Source organism: Rhinichthys klamathensis, unplaced genomic scaffold, assembly GCF_029890125.1.
Source record: "Rhinichthys klamathensis goyatoka isolate OS25496 unplaced genomic scaffold, OSU_Roscu_1.1 h1tg000060l_1, whole genome shotgun sequence".
In the NCBI taxonomy this organism is placed as follows: Eukaryota; Metazoa; Chordata; class Actinopteri; order Cypriniformes; family Leuciscidae; genus Rhinichthys; species Rhinichthys klamathensis.
This window is the reverse complement of record NW_026606605.1, coordinates 2,329,579-2,348,857: the sequence shown is the minus strand read 5'-3', so window position 1 is coordinate 2,348,857 and position 19,279 is coordinate 2,329,579. Positions and strand designations below refer to the sequence as shown.

At 37.8% G+C, this 19,279-nt stretch overlaps 1 protein-coding gene across 1 annotated transcript in view; it reads left to right on the top strand.

Annotated features, from left to right (window-relative positions):
* Positions 1 to 12,571, top strand: part of gatad2b (GATA zinc finger domain containing 2B) — a 45,003-nt gene extending 32,432 nt beyond the window's left edge. The window contains exons 5-11 of the mRNA XM_056249651.1: positions 5,400 to 5,528; positions 5,903 to 6,073; positions 7,145 to 7,499; positions 8,469 to 8,671; positions 9,291 to 9,401; positions 10,212 to 10,413; positions 11,860 to 12,571. Of these exons, the coding sequence (XP_056105626.1) occupies positions 5,400 to 5,528; positions 5,903 to 6,073; positions 7,145 to 7,499; positions 8,469 to 8,671; positions 9,291 to 9,401; positions 10,212 to 10,413; positions 11,860 to 11,996 (1,308 nt within the window). The 3' untranslated portion in view covers positions 11,997 to 12,571. The remainder of the gene's footprint in view (positions 1 to 5,399; positions 5,529 to 5,902; positions 6,074 to 7,144; positions 7,500 to 8,468; positions 8,672 to 9,290; positions 9,402 to 10,211; positions 10,414 to 11,859) is intronic.
* The last annotated feature ends 6,708 nt before the right edge of the window (positions 12,572 to 19,279 follow it).

The following is a 19,279-nucleotide window of genomic DNA, read 5'->3' as shown; positions in this document are numbered from 1 at the left end:
AATAAAGAGTTTATAAATACAGCTATAAACACTTTTTTTCTTGATTTATAAGCATATCTATAATGCGTTTAATAATTGTATTTTCATACTTTGTTAATGATCAATTAATAATTTCTAAATGAAGTATAGCATTATTTATAAACCAGTTATTTAAGAGTTGTCAGTTATTCATAAGATCACTTAGAAAGTGAAATCTAAAGTGAGGACTATTCATGCCTTGTAAAGCATTTATAAAGGAGATTTAAAGGCGCATCAATCTTCTAAACAGTAAAATGTAACAAACACAACACAGTGATACAGAACATAGAAATATTTAACAGCCTTTAAATCTCCTTTATAAATGCTTTACAAGGCATGAATAGTCCTCACTTTAGATGAGCTCACAAACATAGTTAACTGACCACTACTAAATGCTTTATAACTACCCGAATTAACCCTGAATTACAGCTTAAATACATGTTAATAAAGCATTTATTAACACACTTAGTAACCATCACTATATGTCTGAATAATAAGATGTATGAATGTACATTTAAATAGTTTATTAATCATTTACTTACACGTTCTAAGTAATCTTGTGAACCACTGAAAACTCTTAAATAACTGGTTTATAAAAAATGCAATTAATCATTTAGAAATAATAAATTGATCATTAATAAAGGATGAAAATACAATTATTTAATAAATTATAGATATGCTTGTAAATCAAGAAGAAAGCATTTATAGCTGTATTTATAAACTGCTTATTAATGTCTATTAATGCTTTATGAATGATGAATTAACTGTTTACTCATGCTTAACTAATGATTATTAGCGTGTAGTTATTATAAAGTGTTACCTGCGGGTTTCTCCATGCAGATCAGACCTTTAAAGTCCCCATGAAATCAAAATTGAAGTTTTTTGGGGCTTTTAGTATGAACATGTTAGCCTTAAGGTGATCTATAAGCTAGTGTGCTCCAAAACAATGTAGAAGATAGAAGAATTTAAAACAGTCTTTCACTTCCACCAATATGGATCAATAATTTTGATGACTTTAGTTTCTCATCAGATTTTCTGTCCAATTAAATGCTCTCTAGAATCTAAAGTGTCCCGCCCCCTACATTATAAATAGACACTAAAGCTGCGGCTAAAATCTGTCACTTTTCACACATTTCCTCTTTTCTACATGGTGAATCACACATGCTGCACTATGTAGGGGATAGGGAACGATTCAGCCAGTGTAACTATGCTTTTCATTGGGGCGAATGAAGTCTGGATTCGCGTTAGTGTCTCGCAGTCTGCTCCGGTCCAGAGACACGACAGCACAGAGAGGATCATATGCACGAGTTCTGCACAGAATGCTTTATTTTAAAGTGATATGGAGAAGATTAGGAGGAAACTGCGGCTTTACCGAGCTCAACGGCTCTCGCTTGAGCTGTGATAAACTAAACACTTGGCTATTTAAAAAAAGGGGAGGAGCTGTTTGATATGTCCCACCCGATCTTCCTGTTTCAGTGGAAATTGTCAACACATTGAAAAATGCTGTGTTTCAAGGCACTTCAGTGGGCCTTTAAGACCTTTGATGTCACTGTCAGAAGTAAAATACATGGTAATGAAGTCACAAACATCCTGTGTGTGACTTCATTACCAAGTAAGATTATATTATTTCAGATGGTCCTGCTAAATAAAGTGGCTGGAGTAGCTGCAGCATGTCAAACATAGAAACGGGATGTCCATCAGCTGATTCTGCTCTTGGTGTAGATGCCTTTAGTTGATTTTTTTTCTTAGTAATTATGATTAATCATTTTGCCATCCATGTACTAAACTGAGTCGGCGTTACAGTAGGAAAAAGAGTAGTATAACTAATTTCTTTGTTTTATTTTTATGTTGATAAAGAGTACTATTGTTACTTTATACACCCCGTTTTTTTCTGTACACTTCCACTTTACAGCTGATGTGTGTGATTTCTGTGAAATCAGCCTGCAAATGTCTTTCTTATAGTTGTCTCTTCATATTAAACTGTAATTGGAGAAAGTACTTCAGCATCAACAACAACAAAATCAGCATTGTCTGAAACGAATGTCGCAGTGTCTGCTGTAAATCTGCCTGTATTTGTTCTCCACATCTACACTGCAGCTCCCCTGTACAGCATGTTCACCTTCACTGTTAAAACACCAAGCAAAATAACCTCCCCTCGTGTCCAGCTGAGTGTTATATTAATGCCAGGAAAAACTGTCGAGGTATATCGTTCTATAGTTAAAAGGACGTTGGTCAGAGCGGGGGTGAAATAAGGTAACGGAGTGAGACAGGTAGCCATAACCTCACAGATACCATATCACAGCTCTGTGTGATGTTTGTCCATGTGCTGTGGCATTGAGATGTTTTGTCTGTACTACTCAACTCAGTGTCTGTCTAGATACAGGAATGGCCATAAACACACTCTCGCGCCTGACGTTCAAGTGCCACAACACACTCTTCATGCGCAATGTTTGCTTTCACTTGAACTGGAGGATGCAATTTTGATTTGCTAAATTGATTTTGATTTGTGAGGATGAAATGCTATATATATATATATATATATATATATATATATATATATATATATATATATATATATATATATATATATATATTCTCATGTTAATCCACTGTATTTGGACATATATATATATATATATATATATATATATATATATATATATATATATATATATATATATATATATATTATTTTTTATTATTGTATATATATATTTGTGTGTGTGAGTATATATACTTATACATAATATATACACATATATATACACCCCTCACATTTTAGCAAACATTTAAGGAACAATACTATAGAAATGAAACTTGGATATATTTTAGAGTAGTCAATGTGCTGCTTGTATAGCAGTATATATTTACTGTCCTCTGAAAATAACTCAACATACAGACATTATTCTCAAAATAGCTGGCAACAAAAGTAAGTACACCCTAAGTGAACATGTCAAAACTGTGTCCAAAGTGTCAATATTTTGTGTGAGCACCATTGTTATCTAGCACTGCCTTAATCCTCCTGGGCATGGCGTTCACCAGAGCTGCACGGGGTGTTGCTGGGATCCTCTTCCACTCCTTTATAATGACATCATGAAGCTGCTGGATGTTAGACACATGGCCCTTCTCCACCTTCCACTTGAGGACGCCCCACAGGTCTTCAATAGGGTAGCTCTGGAGACATACTTGGCCACTCCATCGCCGTCACCTTCAGCTTCCTCAGCAAGGCAGTTGTCATCTTGGCGGTGTGTTTGGAGTCGTAATCATGCCGTTCGGCCCAGTTTCTGAAGGGAGGGCATCATGTTCTGCTTCAGAATGTCACAGTACGTGTTGGAATCCATGTTTTCCTCAATGAAGCGCAGCTCCCCAGTACCAGTGCACTCATGCAGCCCCAGACCATGATGCTACCACCACCGTGCTCGACTGTAGTAAAGCAAGACACAATTTTCTTGGTACTCATTACCAGTGCGTCGCCACATGTTGGACACCATCTGAGCCAAACAACTTTATCTTAGTCTCATCAGGCCACAGGATAAGGTTCCAGTAATTCATGCTCTTAGACAGGCTGTTTGCAGGCTTTCTTGTGAGCTAGCTTCAGAAGAGGCTTCCTTGCGGGACGACGGCCATGCTAACCGACTTGTTGCAGTGGCGGCGTATGGTCTGAGCACTGACAAGCTGACCTTCGGCAACCTCTAAAACAATGCTAGCAGGACTCGTGCGTCTGGTTTTTTTTTGTTTTTTTTAAGCCAGCTTCTGCACCCGACGCACAGCACGAGGACTCAACTTCTTTGACCCTTGCGAGGCCTGTTCCGAGTGGAACCCGTCTTGGAAAACCTCTGCATGACCCTGGCCTGTACTGTAACTCAGTTTCAGGGTGTTACCAATCTTCTTATAGCCTAGGTCAACTTTGTGGAGAGCAACAATTCTAATTCTCAAATCCTTAGAGAGTTCTTTGCCATGAGGTGCCATGTTGAACATCCAGTGGTCAGTATGAGAGAATTGTACTCAAAGCACAAATTTTAACTGCTCTAATACAAGATACAACAATTTGTATGGTCCTGTCAAGTAGACAAAAACATGAACATGATGAACAGGACATGTGGCTTTGCATGGTTAAACGACGTAAGCTATTATCACGTAGGGTGTACTCACTTTTGTTGCCAACTATTTTGACAATAATGGCTGTATGTTGAGTTATTTTCAGAGGATTGTACTCACTTTGGTGAGATACTGTGTGTGTGTGTGTATATATATACACATGCATTTATATGGGTTATGTATATGTATTATATTCTTTGAAATTCCATAGATGAAATACCATGATGGATGAATATGCTAATCATTCTTTCAGTATGTAAAATGTCCCTTTTACCTGTCAGACATCCCTAAAATAGGTGTGTGAAGTCACATTTGTCTGTGTGATCCCTAGACAGTGTAATAAAAAATCTGTGGCCTCAACCAGTGAGTTTAGGCCGTGAGACAGAGGGTTGATTGGTACCATTTTGAGGGATTAAACCGCATGGTGATATTTGTGTAGGTATATGACCCTGTATTTAAAAAATGTGTGATAGCATTAGATTCAAGGTAGTTTATGGTTACGGAGGACGATTTTCAAACATATGTCAAGAAAAAGGATAAATGAATTTATCTTTAAATAAATTTTAAATGTTATAAAATTGTATCAATTTTTATAATAAAAAAATTATAATTTTTTTAATACATTTTTTAAATTAAAAAAGGATACATTTTTCTCTCTTGTGGTCACTGAACACCTTACCTTGAGGTAGGATGATATAAGTGTTGATTTCTAATGAAAGCTACCATGGATCGGATGCTATCACACATTTTCCAACACTAGAGATGTGTACCTTCATGAAAATCAAAAAGAAATTTAATCCCTCAAAATGGTACCGGTAGCCCAAATTTGGGGTCCCGTCTCATGGCCTAGTTGGGAACAGGACAATTGTTGAACAATGGAATGCGGGGAAGTGTTTGTTTCTTAAACAAATCCTAACAATCCTAAACGATCAGTAAAATCCCGAACAATAGCTATTTTTCTACTTCCAATTGGTGGAAATTGCACAGCAGCGTTAACTGAGAAATGTTGCTTGAGTTCCTCTAATACAGTGGATCTCAACCTTTTTGACTTTAAGGTTCCCACATTGTCCACAACAATATTTAAAGCCCCCAAACACTCACAATTTCTACCTGATCAAATATTTTAGAGCTTGGCAGAACTAGAAAGATGTATATAACAACCCTTGGAAGTTTGTTGAGGCCAATACATTGATATTTTTTGTTGTTGTAAGTTATATTGACACTCTTTGTACAGTTTGAGTTTTTACTAGATGGATTTTGACCTCTTAATGGTTTCCTTTCAGGTGCCGGTGGTCCAGAATGCCCCGTCGTCAGTGCAGCCGTCACCCATGCACGGCTCTCAGGGGCTCGGGAAACTTCCCGTCCGGCCCGGCATGCACTCGTCCGAGCCTCAGAACCTGCGCACCGCACAGGTACGTGTACGTGCAAAGGAGATATGCGCACCAGAATATTCCTTTTCCAAATATGAGCTTTTTTCTTCATGCATTGTGCTTGCTTTAGAAACCATCATTAATGCATTTCCTGCACATGGAAACTCCTCATTACGTTATACATATTAGACTGAACATGTTAAAGCCTGCTGTTGGTTGCCATGGGAGCAGCACCTTAAGATCAGCATAACTGTATAGATTGGTACCAGTAACCATTTTTAATTACAGTCCATCTGTTGAGTACAAACAAAGCATTTGATGTCGACAATGTGACTGACAGTGTCTGTTGACATCTAGTGGACATACAGTGCATTGCATATTTATTAATAGCTCTGTTTGTGTTTTTCCCCCCTTAGGGCCACACAGTAATCAGGTCTGCTGCCAATGCATCTTTGCCCCCCATGATGATGTCACAGCGGGTTATTGCACCCAATCCTGCCCAGCTTCAGGGTCAGAGAATGCCCTCCAAGCCTGGCATGGGCCGCTCCTCCACGGGCGGTTTGGGTAATACAGTGAGCTATCAGCAGGTACGCTCACACACTTAAGCTCAAACACATTAGTCCTAATTCGTTTTGTGGTTTTTCTCCCTGCAATTTATTGACTTAGAACTTTTAAACAATTATACAATGTGAACAGCTCAGGACAGGTTTTTATCTGGTCATAATCTGTTCTGTGTCACATTTGTACTTTGTATAATTCATTTATTACAGGCTCATTTCAAAAGACTGAATTTATAAACTAAGGCTGTGCGATATAGCAAAAAAGTATTTTCAGGATATTGACAAAATATACACTAACGTTCAAAAGTCGTGGGTAAAAATTTTTACGTAACATGTTTATTTAGAAAGAATACATTAAATTGATCAAAAATGACGGTAAAGAATTCTTTTGAACTTACTATTCAAAGATTCCTGAAAAAAATATCGCCGTTTCCACAAAAAATATGAATGTTTTCAAAATTTATATAATTTAAATATTTAAATTCAGCTTTGCATCACAGGAATAAATTAGATTTTATAATATATATTCACATAGAAAACAGTTGGTTTAGGCTGTAATGCAATTTCACAATATTACTGCATTTTTATTTAATAAATGCAGCCTTGATGAGCATCTTTAAAAAATATTAATGGTACTGTGTATATATCGCAGTATTTATATATTTATGAATTGCCTTAAAAGGGTGGGAGTTTTTTTGTTCAAAATAATCATGTTTTTGTTTCACACTCTGTCTGTATGAACCCAGAACAAACCGTATTTTATTTCTTTTTTTTGTGTACACTATATTTTTACTATGTGCTATATTTGCTCAATTTTTTTCTTTTGCCTCTTAAATTTAAATTATTCTTTTAAAATTTCTCCTCCTCTGGATGGTGCATAAAACAAGCCTACTGGAACGGCCCTTGACTTAATAGCCAAATAAAAATTGTGCATTAAATCACAGCAATATTCATAGTGTTGTTTAGTTTTATATCGCCAACAAAATCATATTGAACATGTCGTATATTTAACAAATCGCCCAGACGCAGCATGAATCATTGATAAAAATGGACCACGTCAGTCGCTGATGATTTGCCCTTTTGCTCTGTGTGATGCAGGCTGCCAGCCAGCAGGTGGGGGTCTCGCAGCGCTCGGGCTCCTCTGCGATCTACATGAACCTGGCACACATGCAGGCAGCGGGAGCTGGCGTCGGGGTGGGTGTCAGCGGGGTCGGTGCCGTCAGCCCATCCACCCTTTCCAGCGCCTCCAGCGTGGCTTCTCTGAACGACCAGGCCAGCAGCCAAGCAGCCGCTAAACTGGCCCTGCGCAAACAGCTGGAGAAGACCCTGCTGGAGATACCTCCACCTAAACCCCCAGCACCCCTGCTGCACTTTCTGCCCTCCGCTGCCAACTCTGAGTTCATCTACATGGTGGGGTTGGAAGAGGTGGTGCAGAGCGTCATTGATAGTCAGGGTGAGAGCAAGAGGAAGAAACCACACCACAAAAACTTTAGGATAGAGAGGATTCTGAACCTTGCACAATATGGAAACACAATACAGTTTGAATTGCAGTATGATACACTAAGTCATATTGCAGGGTGTGTTCACACTTTGCAGGTTTGGTTCGATTAAAATGAATTTGATGGCTCTGTTAGTGCGGGTCATTTGAATAAACGTTAAACATCTGAACCCTGGTGCATCACACAAACAGACCGAGACTAAACTTTTCAGGGCTTCCAATCGAACTCTGGTACGGTTTGACTAAAATATGAACGCGACACGGACCAAACACATCTAAACGAACCAAAAACAGGACATGATGTCACAAGATGCGAACCTACGAAGGACAGATTGCTCAAGCATACCTTGTTCTCGCCACAGTCGCAGTGTTTCCCATTATAGTACAGGTGCTGGAAACGCATCTCCTCGCAGCAGATCTTCGTTGTGTGTGTAACAGGAATTCCTGGCGCTGTTTTGATTCCTTTACACATTTTATATGTTGGTAAAAATACCATCATATGTACGTACAACTAGCACATTTAGTCCAGAACGCAGAATAATTTTGGATGTTCAGTTCCGTCGCGACCATTTTTTAGGCTCGGTCTTTAAAATGGCACTGTGAACACTAAGCGATCCAGAACTAAATGTATCATTTTTATTTTTTTGGTCCGGTCCAAGAGAACCAAGAGAATCGAACTAAAAGTGTGAACACACCCTAAAAGAACAAAGCGGCATAAGTCATTTAATCCACAGATCTAATGTTCAAAAGGGTTACAAAAATTGTGCAAATAGAATAATTTGCCGGTCACACTCGACCCAAAAATAAAACAATACCTGTGATTTATTATACCACATTTACTCAGTTCAATTTGCATGCAGGTCTAATTCCCAGCTAATTCTGTTCATCACTAAACTCCTCTCTTGTGTGTTTGTAATTGATCAGGTAAAATGCGGGGGTCACTGCCACACGTGGAGCCGTTCTTCTGTGCCCAGTGCAGGACCGACTTCACCCCACACTGGAAGCAGGAGAAGAGCGGCCGCATCCTCTGTGAGCAGTGCATGACATCCAATCAGAAGAAGGCCTTGAAGGCCGAGCACACCAATAGGCTGAAGAACGCTTTCGTCAAGGCTCTGCAGCAAGAACAGGTCAGTTTTCATTTCACTGCTGGAAATAGAGTTGTCATGATATCAACATTTCTGCAGTCAGTAACAATAAAATTTGATGATTCTCAATAAAAGGTCCAATACCGCACTACAAACTAGAAAAAGCTAAAATGTCAATAAAGCAGAAATCTTTGATTAAAAAAAATAGAAATGTTGTTTAGGCAAGTAACTGAAGTATTCAAATTGAAATAAAAATGAATGATAGCTACACATAAAAATTACAAAAACAAAAATAAAAAAACAAACATATCAATTCTAATTCAACATATTAATTAATACTATAATAGTATACAAATAATATTAAAATAATACTTGTGCTGCAGAATTTCAGAAGTGAAATGGTAACAAATTAATTGAAAACAATGACATACAGCCTACATTTATTTCTTTATTAAGTAACATTTTCTTCAAGTTTTAAATGCATTAATAGTTTTTGTTCTTCATTTTACTTGTTTATTTGTCTTTATTATTTAGATTGATTAATATTATATTTATTCATATAGACTCATTCATTATTATGATTATGATTATTATTGATTTAATACCGACATTCCTAGCTGGTAGTGTGTGTGGTAACTTTAGTTTGTGTAACTGACTTCAGGAAATCGAGCAGAGGTTGCAGCAACAGGCCGCTCTGTCTCCCAGCTCCGCCCAGACTGTGCCCAGCGTGAGCAAAGCGGAAACCATGATCCGACACCATGCCCTCCGACAGGTAAACCTCTCAGTGTGTACTAATAGAGGGAATGCATTAACGTCACTTTCCCGCCGGAACACGCCCCCCTCAGCCGGACTGAGTGGCAAAAGAGCTGCTGCGTGACTGGAGTTAATAGGGGAAACTGCGAAAACGTGAGTAAAACAAACTATTATCAGTTTAAACTAAAAGTTGGACTTGATATAGTGTTCCTTACAACTTATCAAAGATCCATGGATATTGACATGCAGCCAGGAATCGTGTTTCCTGACATTTATATGTGCCTGATTTCGACGCCGGGGCAGATAAATTAAGAAAATTTGCCTGTAAACGTTTTATATAAATGCAATATAGATAGGTCTAAATCTGAGTGATCACTTACATTAATGTTATACCGTATATCATCATTTTGTCCAGCCCTAAAACTTTTATAGTTTTTTGTCAGTGTTTATTTAAAAACATCCAATAATGCAGAATATAGTCTGTTCTGTAGCTTTTTGCAGTCTGTAAAAATATACAGTACCTCAGATTTCTGGTCAAATCTAGTTGTACAGTCAATCGCAAAGCTCTTTCCCGTTTTAGTGTGTTTTTCACAGCATTCACGCTGAAAACAAATGCTGCCGCTCAGTCTTTTTGCCACTTGTGGGCGTGACCGCATTCACTCCGGCCGACGGTGACGTCATGCGCATACCCTCTATAATGGCATCTCGTGAGAGCATTTTTATGAATTTGAAATGGATGTTTTATTCTGGCGACTGATGATTCTGAATGCCAGTGTCAGTTTAATGGTACCAAAAGGTGTCATGAATTTTAACTCTGATTTTCTCTCAGACTCCCCAGCCACAGGCCGCTCTACAGCGGAGCCTGTCCAGCTCAGCACGAGGAGTCCTCTCTAACTTCGCCCAGGCCTCCCAGCTCTCGGTGGCCAGTGGGCTGCTGGGTATGACAAGCAAGCGCTGTGGCGGCAGCAGCAGTTCCAGTGGCGGCAATCGGGCCCAGCATGACAGCCGCCGGCAGATCTACAATATCCCTGGTGAGATGATACTTCTCAATTAAGAACGCACAGTACACCTTAAAGAGGACCTATTATTATGCTTTCTTACATTTTCACCTTTCCTTAGTTTTGCTTTTTTGAGCCTGAAAAAGCTCTGCATAAAACAGTCAGTTATTCTCTATATCAGTGTCACTGTTTCTGAACTCCCTGAAACGCCTCCAGTGTAGTCTTGAGTTTTACTCCAGTCACAATATTCCTCATTTAAATTATTCCCACCCAAGGCATATGCAAATTAAATCTAATTTCGTTGAGTTTGTAGTGTGTTGAAACTGACATTTTTTTAAAATTTATTTTTATAGAATTTCAGTTAATCTCACAATGTTTGGTGCGATTAATCGCGATTAATTACAGAAAAATGTGCAATTTTTTTAAAACCATTAATAGCACTAAAAAATATATTATTCAATTAAATGTAATATTTTTTTATTTCAACGCATTTTAATTTGATTTAAATTCACGTTTACCCCTTATTTTATTATTTTTAGTGCTGTCAAACGATTCAAATATTTAATCGCGATTAATCGCATTAATGTCATAGTTAACTCGCAATTAATCGCACATTTTTATCTATTCTAAATGTCTCTTGATTTATTTTTGTCCCACTATTTTTTTTTCTCATTTTAATGCTCTTATCAACATGGAAAAGTGGATCGGCTTGCTTTGTGCAAATGTTTTTTTATTGAAAACAACCTTGGCATATACTGTGTTCAATTTCACACTAACATTCTCACTTGGAGCAAATAATCTCTCACACAATGTAACACTGTCCATCAATAAAAAGGTGAAAGAAATACTGACGAGGTCCTGATATTGACGAGGGGGCGGAGAATTCGCATCAGCTGTGTGTGTGTGTGTGTGTGTCTGTGCTTGGCCATCATCAAGTGGTATTTCAGACTGGACGTGCTGCGATGATGATAGCTCAGTTCACAACGACAAAACACACAGATCTCTTTGGTCTCGTCAATGGAACCATTTGGCAACTTTTTAAAAGTAAACTTTCCATTCAGAATCTTATTGGCATCCATTTCGGCGTCTCACGCTCGTCATCCACTCAAAACGTAACGTTAACCTACTATTTGACCGGCTCGCAAGCCCAAACAAGTGTGTGCGGCGTGCCAGTTGTTTTGTTTCCGGTCTAGCTAGATCCGCTTGCACTTTGGTCGACGAAGCATTGTTTCATTAATGCCGTTAATAACGCGTTTAACTGACAGCCCTAATTGTTTTATTTAATTTTTTATTTTATATTTAATTTTATTGGCATGATTGTTTGGGTTTGATAGGATCACATGTGAAAAAGTTAGTTATATATTTTTTCTTGGAGTGTATGTCAGGAACTCATTTCTAGAGCACCTTATTTATTTATTTTTCTCAACTATTTTTCCTTTACTTATCCCGGCCCCTCTTTGTCTTTCTTCTCCATCGCAGGTCTGAATATTGCCTATCTAAATCCGGGAGCCATTGGGGGCCACAAGGCATCCAGCCTAGCGGACCGTCAGCGGGAGTATCTGCTCGACATGATCCCCCCGCGCTCCATATCCCAGTCCATCACCGGGCAGAAATGAGCCCCGACGGGACTGCAGACCCCCCCCCCCCCCCCTCCTTCCTTACGGACGCCCCACCACCCCTCCGTTCTACATCAGAACATCCCGACCCCCCCAACACATACACACGCACACCATCACCCCATCGCATGCAGTGCCTGTCCGTGTGCCTACCCAACTAACCCATAAGAACAGCTCAATCAGTCAGACTATAAACACCAGACTGTGCATCTCAAACTTCGGTTTCCTACTATAGCAAAGCTCTTTATTGTTATCTCAACTTATTATTGCTGTTGTTATTGCTACTTCTATTATTATCACAGTTATTATTATTAGTATTATTGTTGCTTCTGTTACAGTTACTCTTATTACACTTATTAGTAGGTTTAGTGGTTTTGCATCTTTTTATGTCCCTAATGTTTTTTTCTTTTGAGAGGGAGGATGCCAGATTGCAGGGTCACTTAAAAATCTCCAAGCTTTTTTGGTTCATTTGAAATCTTCCTCCCTCAGTCGCCCTTGTAAAATTAGACTCATTCTCTCTCACGTCGTATACGTTCAGAGTTGGAATGGTTAAGGCGTTGTTACCTGCAGAGAGAGAGAGAAGAATCTTTGTTTGGAAACTACAAAGTCCTCCAAGAACCTTCTGGTTCAGAGAGATCGAGACAGACTCATGTACATTGATCAGATTGATCCTTATGCAGAGTGCTGATCTAGTCAACGTTGAGAAGGCCACACGAACTGAAACCGGGCCGGAAAGGACCTGCGCTAGCACGGATGAGTCTCCCGCTGTCGAATGTACGGAGAAACTGTCGAATCCGAGTCCTGTTACTGAGCAGGATCTCTCCCGTGTCTCTCAATGCCTTCACTTTCACAGGATGCAGTGATGTCGTATAACTCCTTTTGTGGTGACGTCGTGTTTCACTGCACAGCAGAGAATGAAGCCAGAGAGTTCCATCTCCATGAACTTTGTCTCTTTTTGATTTTTCTTTCTGCTTGGGTGTTTTTTGTACTCTCTATTTTTTTCGTCGGGCGGCGTCTCTCCATCTGAAATGGCCGTGTATCTTAAAGGTACTTGCCACGGGAGACGATAATCATTGATATGTCAAATAGGTGAAATTATTGGTTAAAAAAAACAAACAAAAAAACGGTTTATGCGTAGATTGTTAACGTGAGTTTTAACAGAAGGCATTGACAAGGATCAATCATCATGTTAAAGCAATGCACATGAGATGCCTCGTTATGGAGGAGCACTTTTCTTCTTAATAAGTGGAAAAAAAATGGTTAAACGAAAGAGGATAAGAATGTTTCAGCTGAAGGTATGGATGCCATCGGATGTCTCGGAGAGAGAGTTGGGAGAAAGATTTTTTTGGTGCATTTGATCTTTTCGAAAGAGACCTGCTTTTTCGACCCCACGTTGAATGAATGCATTTGAAGATACGGTACGTGTGTTTGTTTCAGTAGACATGCAAGCGTTCCCGGAGGCGATGGTGACAGTATAAGCAGTGTTTAGTCGATATGCAGTATTAGGGATTGTGTGCAGGATGATTTTGGACTCCCATCAGCGCCTGTTATTGAGGCAGTGCTCCGTTTCACCAATGGCTTTCGAAGGGTTTAACATCTGCTTGTTGACAAGGAGTTGAGCACTTAACTTTTTTTTTTTTTTTTTTTTTTTTTTTTTGATCCTAAGCATTTACCATGACACGTTTGGTTCTTTTGGAAATCAGACTTTTGAGGTCTGTCATGCAGGTCATGTTTAATAGCCGTGAGGAAACTCGAAGCTATGAAGTGGTGAATTAATGGAAATGAATCTGTGCACATGCGTCTTTCTGTCATGTGAATAGTCACTGATCCTTGCAGTTTTTTTTTAAACTGTGTCCTGTATAACGCCACGGATTTGTGGTGGAACGATGCAACTTTTGAACAAAACAATTTTGAAGCTACCTTGGATTAAATTTTCAGGTGCAATATTAGATGATAGGATGTTTACATTTTTATTAATTTTTTTTTTCCTGGTTATGAAAATAAATCAGTCCCTTTTAGTCATTCTGTTCAGCCTTTGATATTATCTTTGCTCCAATTTTATGATCTGTATTTTTTTTTCTTTTTTTTCTCTTTTTTTTAAATGAACGTAGGGTGTTTATAATAACTCATTTCTCTCTCCTGCTCTCTCTTGTAGACTATATTAGATGCATCCATATACCTGTGTTCATGTATTTACGAGAAAGTTGGATTTTGAAGTTTAACTTCCTTTTGACTCCTCGATTAAGTTCCATTTTTGTTTGGTTGTTTAATTTCAGCTGTTTCTTAAAAAAAAATAAAAGAAAGAAAAAAGGAGAAAAAAAAATCAAATTTAATCAAACAAAAAAAAAATGTATGAACAGATGATGACACGATATTTGCTAGGTCAGAAGTAATAATGACTTATTGTACATATGCTTTTTTCTCCCTTGAATTAAAAATAATGAAATGAAATTAAAATGGTTGTATATTGTGTAGAAAAGCAAACAAAAAGCCATGAATATTGTGAAGCTTGTCATTTCGTTTTGTGATCACTGTGTATTATTGTGTAACAAATGTGCAAAATGTATGGGATTATACTTCTCTTGTTTTTGAATGAGCTCTTTAGATGCATTTTCTCCCCGGCTGTACGTTTTTTGTAGTATGTAGTATTTGCAGAGGAAAAAAAAAGTTCATTGTTCTGGTGGATCCATCCATTCTGCAGTCTTTGGACTGAGACATGATGGGACAGTCTCGTATGTTACTTTTTTTTGTGTTACCACGATTTATTTCAAGCATTGATGTTCGTGAATAAGTTCCTTTCCCTAATGTCCCACACAAAGTGTTGGTCTTACAGAACATGGACTGGATAAAACATTTGACAGTATTAGCCCTCAGCTGACCAAATCCAAAGCGATCATCATAAATATAAAATCAAAGCACGCTTTAGCTAAATTTCTGGGTGCAGAAAACCCTACAGGGGAGATTGTGTACATTTGTTTTCTATTGCTTACAGTACAAACTTTCTTCAATATATCCCTATTTTTTTTTTTTTTTCTAGGGAAAAATCACAATGCTCTTATTTTTTTTTTTTCATTGAAGATTGTATACATTGTATACGATGAAGAAAAAAAACTTGTTTGTTTGTTTTTGACTGTTCCAATGCTTCTTGCCTTCAGCCTTTAAATCATAAGAAATCATAAGAAAAAAATGGACAATTCGCACACATGCAAGTTTTGATCCGAAGGTTTGTGACTATTAGATATACTTTTTCAAGTTTCATGTCATGGAATCACTGTCCATAATTCTCTGACTGGACAATCAGCTTTTCTGGAGTTCTAGCGCTGGGGTTTACTTCTCTCTTCCATTTCTTTTTTTCTCTGCAATTTCTTTTCCCTCTCCCTGATTTTTATTTGTTGCAAGTCTCTCTTTTTTTTTTTTTTTTTTTTTTATTGTTGAAGTGGGAGAGAGGGCTTTTGGTCATCATTTCTTTTCTGAATTTCATCTGAAATTTCATATATTTTCAAATAGACTTGGCTGCAATTTACCCAGTTTGAATTTTAAAGCAAATGGCAATATATTGAAATCCGTTTGTAAAAGAAAACTATGATTAATTAAATTGTGTACAGTAAAAAAAAAAAAAGTACTGGAGATTGGCTTAAAGGATTATTGATTTTAGTCAAGGAAAAGTGCTTTTTGTCAAGTTTTTATTTTCATTTAGAACTTTAATCCAGACCTTTTGCACATCCTTGATATTTAACTGTCTAAAATGGAGATGAAAAAATGCTGTTTGATTACTGCCGGTTGATTAACAACAATTATGCATTGACTGAAAAAAATAAGCTAATTTTGGAGGAAATAACTTTGTAATATTTATCACTTGCAAGCTATGTTTAATAAAGGATGGAACAGTTTATCTCGGAGTGTGTTAACATTTGTCCGCAGCTCATTTATAGTGTTATTTGTTACATTTTTAGTTGGCCTATTTTGCTATTTTTAAAAGTCGTTTAGTAGTTTTGACGTTTACATTTTTTTATTATTATTTTGTATTTTTAGACTTCTCTTTTAAATGTTTAAATGGATAGTTCGGCCATAAACTCATGTTATTATTCACCCTCATGTTATTCCAAACACGTTCATCTTCGAAACAAATATTTCTTTCCCTCTATTGACAGCTACGCAACTACCACTTTGACGCTTCAACAAGTTCATAACGAGATCGTAAAACTAATCTATATCAATTGAGCGTTTTGACCGAATTTTCTGAAGAGACTCAATCTCTTTATATTTCAGATTAATTTATGCTTTTATTCACATAAACATTCATCAGACAGCATGTGAGACCAATGAGGTTCATTTTCGTGTTCCGCAAGAACCAATGAGGTTTGTTCTCCCGCGTCAAGGTTAAGCTTCCGTTTATGTTCGCTGATCAATATTTATATGTTAAATTAAATCTGTTCATCATATAAGGTGATCGAGTCTCTTCGGAAAATTTGGACTAAACCACTCAATATGGATTAGTTTTCGATCTCTATGAACTTTTTGAATCGTCAAAATCTTGGCTTGGCTGCATAGCTCTGCGGAGAGACAAATTTCTCAGATTTCATTCAAATATCTTCATTTGTGTTTCGAAGATGAAAAGGTCTTATGGGTGCGGAACGACATGAGGGTGAGTAAATTATGACAGAATTTTCATTTTTTAGTGAACTATCCCTTTTAAACGATCAGATTAACAATGGTGTCAGGTCACTTTAAAGTTAAAGCGTAACTCACACTCTTCCAGCACACATATTCTCCTGAGCCTTGGTCATTCATTTACAGACTAATTGGCTTCATTATAAGCTTTGACTTTATCCGGTCACAACAATTATAGCTATTTTCCACAGCATCTCTGTTCCTCTTCTCTTGCCAGCAGATTCAAGGTTGTTCTCTATTACGGGCTGATAGCTGTTATTATGGTCATACTAAACCAGTGTTAGTTGACACAGGTGCATGTGTGCTCATCTGAAAGTGGACAGTGAGTTGTTTCAATTCATTCTGGACATGCATTACAGCAATGGGCAAGCATTTTTTTTTTTTCATTTTAGTGATAATTTGCTTTTTAAATGTAATTTGCAGTCCTGATGAAGTCACAATTCTTCTAGTCATTTCCCCCCCTCACAAATGGAGCCAAAGATGGTCAGTAATGCAGATCATTGTGTTTAGAAAACGTTTGAATAAGCAGTTGTAAAACACTAGTATGGACAGATATGAGCACTCCCTCCTGTTATGTGTATGGAATATTCCATTATATTCTCTCAATGAATCTATCTGGTGAATAGATATTGATACTTCAGATGCTTTATGGGAATCATGCAACTGTAACCAGACGGTAGCCATTGACTTCTATAGTATTTTGGAAGCCAATGGCTACCATCAACTGTCTGGTTACCAACATTCTTTAAAATATCTTCGTTTGTGTTTAACAGATGAAAGAAACTCATACAGGTTTGAAACTACATGAGGGTGAGTAAATGATGAGACAATCTTTGGGTGAAGTATCCCTTTAATATCAAGTAGGCTATATTGATAAGTTTTGACCTGGGCTTTAAATATCAATGAATTATAAACATCTTATTGAACAAATTCCATTATTTATTAATGCCTTTAATGCTTTAAAAAAACATTTTTTTGTCATTTTGTACATTTAATAGGTGAGCAACCTCTTTTTTAAAATTAATTCATCATCATTTACCGTACACTTATAATCTGTCGCTTTGTGTTCAGACATGACATGCTTGTATTAAGCAAAATCCACATCTAAAATTGTGCGCAGCCCACACGTTTTTTTCTTTTTCTTGGAATCAACCCACAAACATATTTCCTGTGCTCTTGCTTTTTGGCTAAATGTCTGAGGTGTTTTTCAGTGCTCGACATGCGCCCACCTGCTCTGATGTCCGTGTTTCTCAACCTCTGTTCCTGGGCCGTAGAGCAGATGCATGAATGTGAGGGAGTGCTGGGGTCAGGGGTGACGATATGATCATAGCTGACCATTCTGTTCTCTGACCTTGAGTGTGTAACGGGTCACAACTGCACATCTGTGCCGGCCAGGGTCGCAACGTGTGTGTCACGCCTTTGTCACACTAACATGTTAATGTGTGTAGTTCTATTCACGGGTTATGTAATCAAAGGTTGAGTAAGAGCTTTTGTTGAAAAGATTCAAAATGTACCAGAAATGCATCCCACTGGAAATCTGAGTGATTCGTTTTCTGTCTTTCCAAGAATGTTTCCCTCAGGCCACTGCATAAACATTCAGTTACTGCAAACTCAAAACTATTAGTCATTACTAGTGTAATTTCCATGTCATTTCCACCCGCATACACATTGTTTAGTGACAGCTTGTCCCGATTACGTCTCATTAGTCATCAGGAAGCGTGTCTGGAGAGGCTGCAGGTTAGGGGATGTCACAACTTTGGAATGAAGTTAAGTTGGGAATGATCCCTGTCACCAGAGCAGCTGCAGGACTTGGACAAGGTGAGGCCTGTTCCTCTGTAAGTCAGTCACCACTTTCTGGCCATCCTATTTCCCCTTTTTTATAGTAATGGATTACTGATCATTTCTTCACTGGCATTCTTCTCTGGCTGGATCATTTACCCTGATTATATACCGTTCAGTCTCTAGCCAGCAATAGAGGGCAGTGTTGAACAGTGCTGTGTGAAATGCATCTGTGTTGGTTATTCTCTTCAAGTTAGTTATTCTTTATCTGCAAATGCCTTGATTTAATTTCTACTATGCTTCTTATTATAGTGTTTGGACACCATTTTTGCAATTATGTTTTTTGCTGGTATCATTTTTAGTAGTAAATGGACTATAGTCTACTACTAGGCTACTATAGTTCTCCTCAAAGGGATACTTCACCTCTGGAAAGATGAATGTGTATTTAAAATGGGTCATTTATGTAGAAGAAATGTGAAATTATTTTTGAATTTGGAGCTTTCTAGACTGAGAAAAGCCAGAAAATGTATTTTCTTTTTATGTGGATGAAAGACAACAACTCCCAGTATGCACTTGCTTCGCTTACTTCTGGTCCGGTGATATTTGAAGAACCCAGTGAAGTACATGGATAGACTACTTTTTTGGAATTTCTATGTGTTGTATTTCATGTCTTGTTTTTGTTCATCTTGATTTCTGCGCGGCGGCGGCGGTGCTAATTGTCATGAAGGCGCACATCGACCAAGAAAGACCAACAACGGCCAAGGTCAAGAATTTTGTTAAAGGGGTCATATAATGCCATTTTTGTACAAGCTAGTATGATTCTTTAGGGTCTA